This window comes from Paroedura picta, chromosome 1 (genome assembly GCF_049243985.1).
Source record: "Paroedura picta isolate Pp20150507F chromosome 1, Ppicta_v3.0, whole genome shotgun sequence".
Classification (NCBI taxonomy): Eukaryota; Metazoa; Chordata; class Lepidosauria; order Squamata; family Gekkonidae; genus Paroedura; species Paroedura picta.
In genome coordinates this window covers 48,491,664-48,506,980 of record NC_135369.1, presented here as the reverse complement: position 1 = coordinate 48,506,980, position 15,317 = coordinate 48,491,664, and the positions used below count along the sequence as shown (strand labels likewise).

Genomic DNA, 15,317 nt, shown 5'->3' with positions numbered 1-15,317 from the left:
CACAAACCTCTGCTGGACTAGAAAACAAATGGCTTCTGATGCTACTTCATAAGTTACATAGCTATTCAGCGCACTGTTACTAATCTAAGCTTCTGATTAGCCGTGTTGCTTTGAACCAGCAGAACAAATTTTGAATCCAGTAGTACCTTTAAGACCACCAAGTTTTGGTGCCACTGGACTCAAATTTGTTCAGTGGTTAGCTTCTGTGCCTTTAAAATACATCTGCCTGCAATCTTGCTTTCTTCAGCAGAGGATTCACCAGTTTCCCCGGTACACTATGTGATGAAAAGTTAACATTTGAAGTATTTGTGTTAATATATGAAAAGGTGCAACGAACATAACTTTAAACCATTTATCTTAATTCAGGCGAAACATTATTGAAGCTGTTTATAACAGGCTGAATCCACACAGAGAAAATGATGGGGTAAGTTTAATTTTTACTGGCTTTCATCGATGCATATTATGAAATTATGACATTTCAGTGTAGGAGGTTACTGTATGTATGCTGAACTACACTGATCATTGACATTCATGAAATACGTTTAAATTTAAATAGGAATAAGTTTCCCAAGGTATCTTTTTCTGAAGATACTTTAATATAAATGGCTGTTATTGCTTTAAGGGTCAGCAATTAAGCATTCTTTTAAGACCGTCAGAAACTGGTATAAACATACTTTATATGCAACATGTCAAAAAAAATGTTCTCGGTTATGGACAGTCATTCTGTGCTGGAGTGATTTCTGACCGCACAGTATGACTTTATCACATCCCTCCTCTGATTGCAGCCCAAAATGTCCCATGTACTGCTGTTTCTGAGGGACAGATCATTCCCAGTACAACAATTTTAGGGATCATTTTTCACTACAGCAGAAGGGAGAGGCAAGAAAATGTTAAAAACAATGTCTCCCATGTAGTATAGCTCCTAGGGATGGGTACAAACCAGGAAAACTCCCAAACCCAGCCTCTATGCCAAACTGAACCACACTCACCCCCCCAAGTCCAGTCACACTGCCAGAGGGATGACCTTAGTTGCCCAAGTGATGCACCCCAGCACTGCCCAAGCAAAACAAAATCAGGGATGGCTCTAGTACGTAGCCCAATGAACTCCCACTCAACACCTCAGAGGGATTCAGCTATGCCTTGTAATCACCTTCCAAGAAGGCATACTGAAAGGCCAGGGTAACTCCAGATAGGAGCCCCCATGCTGTGTCAACAATGACCCCGGGCCAGCAGAAAGTATTGATAATCTATTGTTATGAAAACTCCAGGCCATCATAGACTAGAATGCCACAGTGTCCCACACCTGAAGGTGCCATGGCTCATTCCAACATAATGGTTTGCCTGCATGCACAGCACAATAGTCTGGGCCTGGTAAGTTCCCTGTCCATGAATGGAGCAGGTTGCTGGTGGTTGGGAGTCACTTGTTACACATGGGGCGGTGGCTGAAAATTGAAGCCCAAATGGAGCAAAGAGAGAAAGAACGGAAGGAAATGGAGAGGGACCCCAGACTTCAGGACATATCTCTGGTAAGGATCTTGGACATGTGGTCATGGCAATCCCTTGGCGAGCGGAGCAAAGACAACAGCCATTCCAAGTTTATTGCCACAACAAATGACTAAATCCTAGGCACAGGGAGAGAGGGATGGATGGCGGGCCCTGCAACCAGTTGCTCTGCCAGCAGTGTGGGCAAAAAAGGATGGATGTGAGAGGACTGTGTGGTCTGGACAGGGAAAGCAGCCAAGGAAGAAAAGTTGCCCTGGGAACTAGGACTTGGTTGGTTTACCCTGGGGAGTTGGCCTTGGATTATGCTTGCCAGTGGTATGACTGAGTGGGAATGGCCAATATTGGAGGGAAAGTCCCACTTCCTTCCCAAGCACAAGTTTTCTCTGGTCACACCTGGTAAAATGTAACGTTAATGGAATTCAGAAACCCCCAGCACCACACTGGTGTGATTGGTGTTGTCACACCCCACAAGTCACCTTCATAGTGATGAGAGTTGTAAAGGATGGCTGTCTGGGCTGTGTAACCTGGATGGAAAATGGCACCATGAGAAGGAAGATGCTTCCCTCTGGAAGTTGGACTTGACCCCTATGCTCATCTATCTAGCAGATTAGTGTGAAGGAGTTGTTAAAAGCCATTTGACACGAGATATACCCCAGGAGGGTCATCCATACCTTCTGTTCAGTCACCTTCCCAGTGTGAAGATGGAGTTATAGAATGCAGGGAGGACCTGTCAGGCTCCTATTTAGAGGAGGAAACATCAGATGAAGAAGATAGCAATGCCTCTCCACAAATGCCAGATCTAAACTGAGTCCATCATGAACAACAACAAAGACTGATGGCTCCGGGGGGGGGGGGGGCTTTCCTTCGTTCAAGAGCCATCTTTACTCATAGAATCATAGCATTGGACAGAGCTATACAAGCCATCAACCCCATGCTCAATGCAGGATCAGTCCAAAGCATCCATGATAAGTAGCTGTCCAGAAGCTGCTTAAAGCTGCTTAAATCCATGATAAGTAGCTGTCCAGACCGCTAGTGAGGGGGAGATCACCACATCCTTAGGCAGCTAATTCCACTTCTGAACTATTCTGACTGAATATTTTTTTTCCTGATATCTGGCCGATACCCTTCTACATGTAGTTTTAACCTTATTACCACCGGTCCTATGCTGTGTTGCCAACAGGAACTGCACCCTGCCCTCCTCCAAGAGACAGCCTTTCAAATACTTCAAGAGAACAGTCATGCCCCTTCTCAACCTCCTCTTCTCCAGGTTGAACATTCCCAAGTCTGTTCATATTTCGCTTACAGTCCAAAAGTACCCCAGGATCTCGTTCACACATACTGCTATCCAGAAGTATCTCCCATCCAGTAAAAATGCATTTCATTTTTGTGACCCTGATACAGAAGTCTGCACTTCTCTTTATTGAATTGCATCTTTTTCTCACTTGCCCACTTTTCCAACCCTACCTCTATGTTCTGGGGTGTTTGCTACTCCTCCGAATTTGATATCATCTGCAAATTCAATGAGTAGCCCCCCCCTCCTCCAATCCATATTCATATTAATGATAAAAATTTTGAAAGGTACCAGACCCAGTACTGAGTCATGTCGTGCCGCACTGCTCATCCCTCCAATCTAACAAAATAGCATTGATAACCACTCTTTAGGTGCAGTTTTCTAATCAGTTCCCTATCTTGTCGGCAAGGTGACACCAAGGGATGGTTCGTGTATGCCCTGCCCCTCAGTCTGGCAATTGACTCCATTCTGTAAGTTGCCCCACTAGGTGATCACAGTGCATGGCCGTCCAGCCCTCCCCCCATCAGCACCTGACCTGACTCAAGCCATCATTTAGAGTGAAAGGCTGGACATGAGACAAGAGCAGAAGCCCACAGAGTTCCCTTGGACACAATGTCCCATACAGCCACTTAGATCTACAGCAAAAACTCCGAAATGAATATCTATCTGGATCTTGACCCCTGGCCAAAAATTAGGAAACCCCCATAGATTCCCCTACATGCTATATGTCATGCCCCACACATTGGCACCAGCTTGCAGGTACAGTGAGAGAAAGACCATCATTGATGAACACAGGAACACCACAGAAGGATTGCCCTACCCTGGCAAACAGCAGTCAACTTGTCAGCAGGGCAAGTCAGAGGAGATGGTCCTGGACTGGAGCCCATGGCTGGCCAGAATAATAGGATACATCCCAATTGTCAGCAGGCCCAGACAAGCAAACTCCTTGAGGCTTGAGGAGCCTGGAACAAAGAAAGAGAATAGGAATAGGAGGGAAAGACCCTCAAACACCTCTTTGGCCATACCAGTGCTCAAACCTAAAAGTCTAGGCCCAATGATCACCCTGCCTGCAATAGGTTTAGGTGGTTCGTGGAAGGTAGTTATGGCACAGGGGAGATGACTGAGAGTTGGGGCCCAAAGGGAGTAAAGAAGAAGAGTTGGTTCTTATATGCTGCTTTTCTCTACCCGAAGGAGTCTCAAAGCGGCTTATAGTCACTTTCCCTTTCCTCTCCCCACAACAGACACCCTGTGAAGTGGGTGAGACTGAGAGAGCCCTGATATCACTGCTCGGTCAGAACAGCTTTATCAGGGCTGTGGGGAGCCCAAGGTCACCCAGCTGGCTGCATGTGGGGGAGTGCAGAATTGAACCTAGCTCGCCAGATTAGAAGTCTGCACTCCTAAATATTAAACCAAACTGAATAGAGGGAAAGACTTTAGGACAAGTCCCTGGTTAAAATCCTGGCAATGCAGTCACAGCAATCACCTTGATGGAAGGGTGGGGTAGTCAGACTCTGTGGCCTTCTATGCTTCCATACCACAAGCATACAAAGCAAGATACAACGCAACATGGCCATAGCAAAATGCAGCCAGGAAAGGCTCTGGAATGTGTCCTGAGGCCCAGTATCCCGGGACAATTTGGCTATACCTCGCAATTGTATTGCCAACTGGCTATAGTGGTTCCATCCAGGGGTTCTGGGGGTCTGAACCATGACCAGCATCTATAACAGCATGTGCCTATGGTGATGTACCTGGCCCTGAGGGGGTTCTGCTTTTAAAACGTAGGAGGATTTGAGCATGTCCTGTGTGATAGAGGACTCATCAGGACTGGAACTTATCCTGTCCAGCAAATTTGCCTGATCTCACAGGCAGTTGGGGACCTGGACCTAGGTGGGCTCACACCCTAAAAGGATATGGCCATGCCTCATAATCCCCAATTACTGTGAGGATCTTCGTTAAGTCAAAAGGCAAACTATTACTTAAGCAAAAGTTTCATTTATTGAGCTAAGTAAGTACACTCATTCAAAGCATTGACGGAATTGGGCTTTGCATATATCGTTCTCTGGTTATCCCTTCCCCCTCATGAGAAGTCCCTACAAATGGCCGGTGTTTTATAGCCAAAACATTCTGATAAGAACCCAGACTCCAAGACACTGGGATGAGGCAGTGAATGAGAAGGGCAGGAACGGGGGTGGGGGGTGGGAGAGAGAGAATGGAATGCAGGAGGGGAAAGGAGAGTGTCATAAACCATGCATCAGAGGCAAGCTGCTCTAATTACTACAAAGCTAAACTCTAGGCAGCTAGCTACAAAACACCTTAAAGCATGGCTGAAGCATGAGGATTCAAACATTCTCCCCCCTTTAGGTCAACCTCCTGGAATGTGAGATGAGGTGGACAGCTTCAGCGAGTAGGCTGAGTGAAAGTCCTGAACTAGCCAGGGGTTCGAACACGGGCTGCATCCACCCACTTTTTACCCCCCATGGGGAATTCTTTCCAGTCCACAAGATTTATTTTGCCCTGATGCAGTCTGGAGTCCAGGAACTGGTTAACTTCATAATGGGTATTTTCATCCATGTACACTGAAATTGAAGCCTTGGAGCCTTCGGACCAGGATGCCCCTGGTCTGGTTCAGGGGTGCAAAGCAACATGCTGGACTGAAACACAGAGTGCACGTTCTTATACATTTTCAGCAAATCAAGCTCTACAGCTACCTCATTTATAATCCTAGATATTTCAAACAGTCTCACATATCATGGACCAACGTAGATGTTTTGTAGAAAGATGAACTTGATATCCCACTTTCCACAGGGGTTCGGGACTACAGTGTTTATCTGCCTGCTGTTTATAATTCTCTTAGCCATGTTCAAGGATGTTATAATGTCTGGCCAAGCTGCTTGTACAAAGGCAGCCCAAACTGTCAGGATCAGAAACCCATGTAGCCGCAGCTAGCGGGTTAGTTCCATAAACCATCTCAAATGGTGACATTCCAGTACTGGCATAAACCCCATTGTTATAAACAAATTCAGCTAGGTCAATCCAGTCAGTCTCTTGGTAGTTAATAAAGCAACGCAGGTACTCTTCTAGAATTTGATTGACCCTTTCAATTTTTCCATTTGTTTCTGGATGATAGCCAGAGGTCAGAGCCTGCTTCATCCCTAGCAGCTTCAGGAGTTCCTGCCAGAACTTGGCAACAAATTGGAGGCCCCTATCTGTTAGGCACCTTGGGGATCCCATGCAGTTTATAGACGTACTAAATAAACAATGATGCTAACTTCTCGGTGGTGGACAGCAAGGCTTGGGATGAAGTGAGCTTGCTTAGAAATCAAATCAACCACCATCCATATTACAGTTTTGCCTTGTCTGGGACGAAGATCTGTAATAAAATCTATAAAAATACCTTTCCAAGGTGCCGAGAGTCTCTAAGGGGTATAGGAGCCTTCTAGGCTTGCCTCCTGCCTGTTTAGAGGTAAGGCAGACTAGGTACCCTTGCACGTAAGGTTCCACATCCTTTGGCATTGAAGGCCACCAATAATGTAGGCATATGAGATTAAGGGTTTTCACAAACCCCAAATGCCCAGCAGTCTTTGAGTCATGACACAGTTTTAAAATCTCCAGGTGTGTAGCTGCCTTTGCCTTCTCTTCTAACCCAGAACGCAAGGTTGAGAATTCACCATCTCTCCCCCCCCTAATTGTTTTGTAGCCAACCATTAGGGGGAAGCGCTGTGCTGGGCAGTCTGTTTCTGCATCACAGCAGCCAGTCCCAAGTGGCAGGGATTGAACACACAATCCTCTACTGGGTCTGCTATGCTTTATTTGTTGGGGAAGGCAGGACTATGCATCCGCCAAAAACTTTTGCTTTCCTGGGAGGTGCTTCAGCGAAAAAAGAACTAAGAATTCCACCCGTCTAATTTGTTTGGCGGTTAATTTGTGGGGTGGCGTTAAGCCTGCAGGTTCTTATGGTCTTTCTAAATCTCAAAAGCAGTTTGGAAGCCTTCTGCCACCAAGTAGAGAGTGCCAATTTGATCGAGGCTGCCTCTTTCACCTATATGGCCCAGTTCTGTTCTTTATCGTTGAATTTTTTGACAGATGGGCAAATGGATGCAATCCCTCCTCTCCTCCCCCCCTCTGGATGATCACGGCCCCCATAGCCACACCGCTAGAATCTACCTGGAGGATGAATGGCCGTGTGGGGGTCAGTCTGACAGAGGATGGGCTCTGAGGTGAAAAGCCTCTTCAACTCCTCAAAGGCCTTTTAACATTCTGCAGACTATTTGAGTTGGAAGCCAGCCTGCTTACACCTTGCCCCCCCCCCTTTTTTTTTGTCTTCAACAAGTCTGTAAGGGGAAGGTTGACCTGCACAAAGTTTGGGATGAAGATTCCATAGAAGTCTGCAAATCCGAGGACACTTTGTAATTGCTGTTTGGTGCAGCCAGGGGCCCATGTTTTTTTTTTTTTATAAGATTTTTATTTTTATTTTCCAGGATTAAAGATAATGAAATACAGGCAATCTACATTGTTAGTACAGAAGAAAAAAGGTTATGCTCTTCATTTGATACATTTAGTTCCCCGTTTCAATCCCCTTTTAAAATATTTAAAGATGATACAATGCAAGTAATCTACATTATTGATACAGAAAGAAAAGCATTATGCTCTTCGTTTGATACACTTGATACCCCGTTTCAATCCCCTTTTAGGTAAACCAGATAAGGGCCCCATTGTTCTTGAAAACCCTCTTCTCTTCATTTAAGATTATAAGACTCTACATGGCTACAATATTATGGACTTTTACCCAAAGCTTATACACTTTTTCATGTTTCCACCACATTTAAAAAGAGAAGTCTACTTTGTTACCATCATTTCAACATTTGTTTTCCTAGTTTTTAACAATTTTAGCAATCATAAACAATTTATACTTAGCATGGTCTTAGATCCATCCACATTTCCACTAGGGAAAAGAAAAAAGGAAAAAATAAAAGCCTACTTAGTTGTACGGAAAGAAAAAGGAAAATTTATATATATATAGGTTGTTAAGTTATATAGGTGTACATTATTGATACCAAAAATGATAAAATAGAGTTTTCATTAGTTAGTAAAATAAAGTCTTCGTTAGTTACATTTACACCTCCTCAGTTAGGTGCCTCCTTTTAGTTATGCTTTAAGTTTGAGCTAAGAGTCACTACAGAGATATGTTAAATAATTCAAATTCAGCTAACATAGGAAATCTAAGACCCCACACTTACATGGTAGTATAAACCCATTCCATTAAGTGTCTCCTTTTAATTAAGCTTTAATTTTGGGCTGGTAGACACTACGAAGTTAGATTTGATAATACAAATTCAGCTTACTTAGAAGATCTTAGACCCCAGATTAACTCCTTAACTAGTTATATTGCCTATATGGCTACAGAAAAAAGGAAAAAGGAGGAAAAGAATTTCAACCACTGTGTCTTATTTCCGTTCCCCAAGCTTCTTAAGGGGGTCTCATATCGAGGCTTGTTGCATATTGTTGTTCCGATTGACTTATGTTCTGTCCAGTTGGCCTTTGGCTTAGAAAGTGCAGTTGTAGTCTTTCCCTCGGAGTATACATCGGTGAATCTTGAAGCAGTTGTACCTCCTGGGCTCCAATATCAGTACAGTTTTTTTCCCAAGAAGCTCCTTTCAATCGATTACTTTCACTGCAGATCCATGGTTCTTGTGTACTGTTGCTTTAGAGTGGCTGTATGTCTTCTTAGGTAGGGTGTCCTTATCTAGGCTGCAAAGCTCCGACATCCCCTTTTCCATCTCCATAGTTTCAAGTTTCTCTTCTGCTGGTAGTTTTCCACCTTGTTTAGAGCTATCATCAGCCACTGTTGTTGATTCATCATTCTTGTTAGAGACTTCTTCCTTGCCGCCTTTGAACTCCTTGAGCATATTTTTAAGCAAGCCATCTGTAAATGCTTTCAGGTCTTGAGTTTGTATCTCTAATAAGTAAGCAAATTTTTTTAGCATAGACATGTTCTAGGCTTGAAATTTTCTTAGTCTTAGGCAATTTTGCAAATAACCAGTAGAGGTCCTACGGAGTCCTAACGAAAAGCAACAGTCTGTTATGATATTGAACTCAGTAAAGCAATGTCTTGTACTGGAACAGAATTCTCGCGAGATCTTCCCACCCACGGCTCTTATCTCTTATCTCCGAAAACCAAAACAAATGCAGTAAGAGCTATTACTAATTAGTTTGAGTTGATTTAAGACCTTCTTCTTAGAAAAGAGAATTAGCCTGCCTCATATCGAGGTGGCTTCAAGCAGAGCCAGAAACGGGAGAAACGGAGGAACAGAAAAATACTTGCGTCTTGGAATTTAGCAGATGTGCTCCCCTCAGTTCACAGCATTCATTTGCAGTAAATCTTAGTAGAGGAACGAATTAGCTTCACTTACACTCTATCTTGCTTAGATTCAAGAAAGCAGCTTTCCATGCCGAGAGTTTGTTCCAGGGGAGAAGGTGCCGGGAGAAACCCCCACTCACTGTTTATAGGCTCGATCTGATGTCTGCCAGTTGTTTTCACTCCGGAGTTATAATGAGTCGAAAGTATTGCAGGGAAGTATCCAATTAGCTTTGTAGATTAAAATAAGAGCTTTGTAGATTGCAGAGTTGAAAGAAAAGAAAAAAGTTTAAAAATGGCGGACGGCACTTACTGGACCCTGTGCACACTGAGCTTGCGTTCCATGGAAAATTAATTTCCCTGCGGAACAGAGGCCCCAGAGATTCACAAGGAATTCCTGAGTAGATGGTGGGTGAGTTAGCGTACCCAAAACCCGGTTCTGTCAATCACAGCAGCAATTGACCCTCAGTGGAACAGGAGCTCGAAGTATTCGAGCTATCCAAGTGCCATGTCTCCCAGGGGCCCATGTTAATAAGTTTGGGCCCTTGCGGGCACACCCAGTAGCCTAGAAAATTCTCTTTATGGAATTTACACTTATTTATTTTTTAATTATTAGATTTATATACTACCGCTCCTAGCAAGCTGGCTCATGGCAGTTCACAATAAAACATGACATAAAACAACATAATCCATCCTAAAAACATGACAACAACACAATTTCTAATAAATCCCATAATACAACTATTTGTATGGCGATAACACTATAATATAAAACTTCTTCCCAACGACTCAGAACCTCCTTCGCCAGCATGCACTCCAGTCATAAAATAGGAGATCGAACAACCAGGGATAGATCACCACCATCCGGTCCCAGTCTAAAACTGGGCATAGGAAGTGGGGGGGGGGCAACAACCCGATCTCAACCAAACACCTGGCAGAAGAGCTCCATTTTGCAGGCCCTGCAGAACCAAGAGAGCTCTGTCAGGGCCCACAGCTCTTCTAGGAGCTCATTACACCAGGTAGGTGCAAGGACCAAAAAAGCCCTGGCCCTAGTTGAGGCCAGGCACACCGCCCAGGGCCCCAAGACCATCAGTAGATTCATAAAGTGCCCTGCGGGGGACATAAGGAGGTAAGTGTTCCCATACATAGGTATGGCTCAAGCCATGTATAGCCTTAAAGGTCAAAACCAAAACCTTGAACTTGATCCAGAAACAAATTGGCAACCAATGCAGCTGCCTCAGCAGCGGCTGGACATCAGGATGACTTAGAGAGCTTGGTGTACTGATGGTTGGACTGCAATCTTTTCAAAAATTCCTGCACCAATTTCACATGCTCCTCCATCATTTCAGAGTATAACAAAATATCATGAAGGTAGTCCAAGGCTCCCTTGTACAACAGGTCATGCAGGACCTGGCTTATAAGATTCATAAACACTCCCAGAACACTTGCTAATCCTTATGGCATCACAAGATACTCAAACTGGCCCAATGGGGTATTGAAAGCTGTGGGATGTTCATGCCCCTGCTTAATTTGCATCCTGTAATACAATTCCCTCAGGTCAAGTTTGGTAAAGACCTTGCTTGGTCCTAACTGCTCCAGAAGGTCTTTAATAGACAGGAGGGGATAAACATTTGAGGTGGAGATAGCATTCAGACACCATACACAAACGCAAAGACCCATCCTCCTTTTTCACAAAGAGTACTGGAGCAGCCATGTGCAAAGTAGCAGGTCTGATAAAGCCACAGGCTAAGTTTTTTAGCCAGGAATTTCCATAGTTCCTTAATTTCTTGCAGATTCATGGAATAAATTTTTGCCTTGGGCAAAGGCTCTCCAGGCTTCAAGAGCACAGTCTACTTTACAATGGGGATAAATGTTATCACATTCTTGTTCCTTAAACACATCTTGCAAATCCCAATATTCTCTGGAGAGACTCCTATTCTTCTCGATCCACCTCTGCATGCTCAGCATCAGATGAACAGTGAGGCTGCTCCCAAGGTTCTTGATGCAGAACTGCAGAGTGATAGTGATCCTGACATCCAGGCTCATTAAACATCAATATTCTGAATCTCCGGTGGACACTAGGGTAATACCGCCACAGCCAAGCCAAACATATCTTGGTACCTGCCGCAGGTTTTGCAGCTTCTCGCGCAGGGTCTCAGCCTACAAATGGGTCTTTTAAGTGCGACTACAGGGCTTGCATGAACAGGTTGTAATTCAGGAGCTCTGCAGCATCAGAATTGTGCAGCCCCACATACCAGTTGGCTGCCCCTTTTTCTAGGAAGGCACTCACATTGTGCACTTTCAATATTCCATCAAGGAGTAGATGCCCACTGTCATCCATATAGGCCTGCACCTGGACCAGGAAGAAGGACAGCTTCTCCGCCAAGCCATCAAAAAAGGTGCGGAGCGTCTGCAGCTCTTGGAAGCCTCCTGGGTTTGGGGCCTGAGATGTCAGGAATTCTGTATCTGTAGTTCCCTCCCGTACCTGGGACCAGCTCATAGTAGAGTCCGCCACCTCTGCTTCCAAGGCCAAGGTTCCCAGTTCTTCCTCATCCAAGTCCTCTGCATACTTTGCAAGGATATAGCACCTATAGGACTCTACATATTTCTTCTTTAACTGTCCAGTGATGGATTGTACTCACCCCATATTCCCAACCTACTGGAAGGAAAGCCCAAAGAGTTCTGGCTGCACATGGTACTCCTAGGTTTTCCTTTCAGCCATCAGGCAGGAAAGGGAGGGCACGGGTAATCACATATGGAACCACCCGTGAACAGTAGATTGTATTGCAGTCAGCTTGCTATTAATGAGAGTGAAATAGGACTGGATCAACGTATCTAACGAAGGGAAGGCCCAGTGAGAAAAGGAAAAGTGGCATGTAAAAAGACACTTGTAAACAAGGCCCTTGGTCATGTCCCCCCATGCCCATGCAGCCAGGTCATCAGTTTCACCTTGACAGCAGAGAACAAGTGAAAGGAAATAGCTGGAGACATGGGATGATGGTGGCACGGGCAAGGAGGAAAGGCCCAGGGGAAAAATCAGGGCCCGGAGGAAAGGTTGGCCAACCAGCAATCATTTTGTTGAAAGGTAGTGTGCTTGACATCCACTTAGAAGGTAGTGTCACCCACAACCACTTGGCATAGGACAGGCTTTCTCAGCCAGGGTTTTGTGAAACCCTGGGTTTTTTTGAAGGCCTTGGAAAGGTTTCCCAAATAGGTGGGAGTAAATTTTTAATATATATTTGATATGATCATATATGACCCACCCTCCTCTTTCAAAATGGCCAGTGATAGGTCTGGAGTGGATGGGAAGGGGAGGTTTCCCAGGTGGGTATGTACACAGCTATGCTTCCCAACCATATTCTGCACAATGGAACCACCTCTGGAATTTCTCAAAGCCTGAAGAATGTTACAAGGGTTTCTCAGAGGTAAAAAAAAGTTAAGAAAGGCTGGCATATGGGAAAATGATGGTACTCTCTTGTGGCCATAAACCTTGACCCCTTTCATTCCTTCTCATGATACCAAATATTAACCGAGCAAGCACTTAGCCACAGCTCAGGTGGGTCAGTTGGCAGAGAAGGAAACAAGCAGGCAGACACAGGTTGATGATCCCCCAGAGGAGAAGCAGGTCAGTTGTGGGGTGGTTTCAAACTAGGCTTGGAGGCCTGGGCACTAAAATCCCTTCAAGTCAATCCAGAGACTGGGACTCTTCCCCCTCTCCAAAGAGTATATATGTGTGTGTGAGGGGGGTTTCAGTTGGAGAGCAAAACCGGCTTGGTGCAGGAAAGTAGGGGGAGCTTCAGATGGAGAGCAGTGGTCAGTAAAGTGAAGTCAGTGGGTAGTAAAGACAAACGCTGCCCCCAAAGCAGCCCAGTGTGTGTGTGTGCGTGTGTGTGGGAGAGATCAAACAGCAGAGAACTAAGTTGAAGAGCTGCCCCCCCTCCCCAAAGCAGACAGGAAAATCCCTCTAAATAAAAATGCTTGCTATGTGAAAAAGGAATTGAATCCTGATTTTTCCATTCTTTACAACAAACAAACAAAAAACAAATCCCAACACAGAGGAACTCCGGGCAAAGCAAATCTCCCTAGCCCCTGACTGAGTAAGCTAGAACCACAGCACCAACAAAGGAAACACACACTCGTCCTACTCTTCGATAGATCATGAATGGGAATTCTGTTATTGCCAGGTAGTATTTGGAGGTTCCCTGTTTGTATTTCCAAGGTTGGAGAACACCACCCCCGCTGCTGTCTAGCTTTTTCACACCATTGTTTTTCCTGGGTGAATTTTGTTTTATGGGCCACCCCAAACCACACCCAAAAGCTTGGAGATTTCATTATAATCACATGTGTGTCAAATGTCCCCTTCTAAGCCCCAATCTGGACAGGATTTGGCATGAGTTTTGGGTGGTCACACAGTTCATGCCCATCCCTAATAGCTACTGTCCCTCTCTAAATGTTCTGTGGTATAACAGGGCATGATTTTGCTTGCAGAAATTTAAATATCATTATCTAGAGCAATACAGAACTTTATATTAAACTGTACCATTAGTGTATAAGGGGTAGAAAGTTATTTGCTTCTGCTGTTGTGTGCAGCGGCTTGCAACATCTAAATTGTACTTTATTTTGTTGTACTAAAATTTGTTGTGAACAATTTATTGGGCTGCTTTTTTCTCCAGCTTTGGTCCAAACCAGTCTCAGTATGTGTATCCATTAATTTCCGAAACTTAGTGTACTCCACCTACTTTGAACGATGCTGTTCTGTCAGACAGTGTTAGTCACCACATGATGTAGACTGGGCTAGTTTTGTGCCACAAGTAATTCAAGGGTACAGCAAAGAAAACTTGGTGCGCTAGGTGCTACTTTTATTGTCAGTGTCTTATCCTTGATTAAGCATTTATGCACAGATAAATACCTACATTAAAATGGGCAAAGAATAATAGTAGATAAACTGGCCTGAGATGAGACTGCATACTAAAAGCTCTGTTTAGGTGTTGTTATTTGTTGGGCATATCATCTTGTTCAAATGTGTTGTACTCTGTGTGAACAGCTTAATTAAAATGTATTAAATGTACTATTGCTCCAGTCTGTTGAATAAAGCAATGTTTAATTGCTCTTTCCCTTACATCTCAGTTTTAAACACCTTGGCATTTTAAAAGCAGACCTCTCTTTTGAGTGAGTTGACTTCCAAGTGAACGTAATGGCAATCTCAACCTTAGCTTTGTAATAGGTTCCACCATCATCAGACTTCTCTGCATAAGGGAATCAGAGGAAACAACTCATATTTTGCCATGGAAAGCATTCCCGAATACTGAGAAATGGTTCAGAGGTAATGCAGCCTGCTGTAGCTTTGCATTTTATGGACAAGACTTGGGTTCTTGTGCTGCCTTCTCCCGTCACATGCTGCAATTCCTTCTCCCCCTGCAGATTCGTTACACCTGAACCATACAAGTATGACTCGCCATTGTCCTCCAGAATAGAACTGAAAACTAGAGTTTAACTAAGGGTTGCAGTTTTGGCTTGGAGGTCAAGCACAAGCTTTAGTCTTCTTAGTCTAGTGCAAGGGCCTGCTTTTGTTTGCTTTTAAGTCAGGATGAGAGAGTGCAACAAGATGTGTGCTTTTCCTTCACAGCTATAATGGAACAATTGGATACTTTTCCTTCTGGCTATGCTTGTAATGTTGACAATAAAAGCATAGCAAATTGTGCAGGAGCTGCTTTCTGATACCCTCGGAAGCTACAAGATTCTCTCCCCACACACACACACACACACACACACACACACACACACACACTAATGTAAGCTGTGAACTGCATATTAGCTCCTGATAGCTTTTTAATATTCCCTGTTAGAAAACCTTTTGAGTTTCGACTTGCCAGACTTGGTTGATACAGAGTGGGACGAGCTGTATGCATCAGGTGAAATAGAAAACTGGAGAGGGCCCAAGTTTCCCTTTCATATATAAAGGTTTTAATATCACAAGGATTTCAGCTGGCCTAACATGGACTCTGGTGAAGCAAATCCTAAATTAAGCAAAGAATGATACCTTAAATGCATAATCATTGTTGGAGGAGTATGTGTCCAGTTTATGACTGCTCTCACCAAAAACATTTAATTTTTCAATATACCCCCTTCATAACCGTAACATTTTCAAGGCAGTGTATATTAATGAAA

The 15,317-nt window shown here is 44.1% G+C and overlaps 1 protein-coding gene and 1 long non-coding RNA gene across 5 annotated transcripts in view; both read left to right on the top strand.

Annotated features, from left to right (window-relative positions):
• PPM1B (protein phosphatase, Mg2+/Mn2+ dependent 1B) overlaps positions 1-15,317 on the top strand; it is a 71,114-nt gene that overhangs the window by 50,058 nt on the left and 5,739 nt on the right. For all 4 annotated transcript variants that reach the window (XM_077337502.1, XM_077337487.1, XM_077337493.1 and 1 more), the window contains one exon: positions 367-424. In XM_077337502.1, the coding sequence (XP_077193617.1) occupies positions 367-424 (58 nt within the window). The remainder of the gene's footprint in view (positions 1-366; positions 425-15,317) is intronic.
• Positions 431-14,217, top strand: LOC143837545 (uncharacterized). The gene is made up of 2 exons (XR_013231012.1): positions 431-10,785; positions 11,888-14,217. It is a non-coding gene; the product is annotated as an uncharacterized LOC143837545 (long non-coding RNA).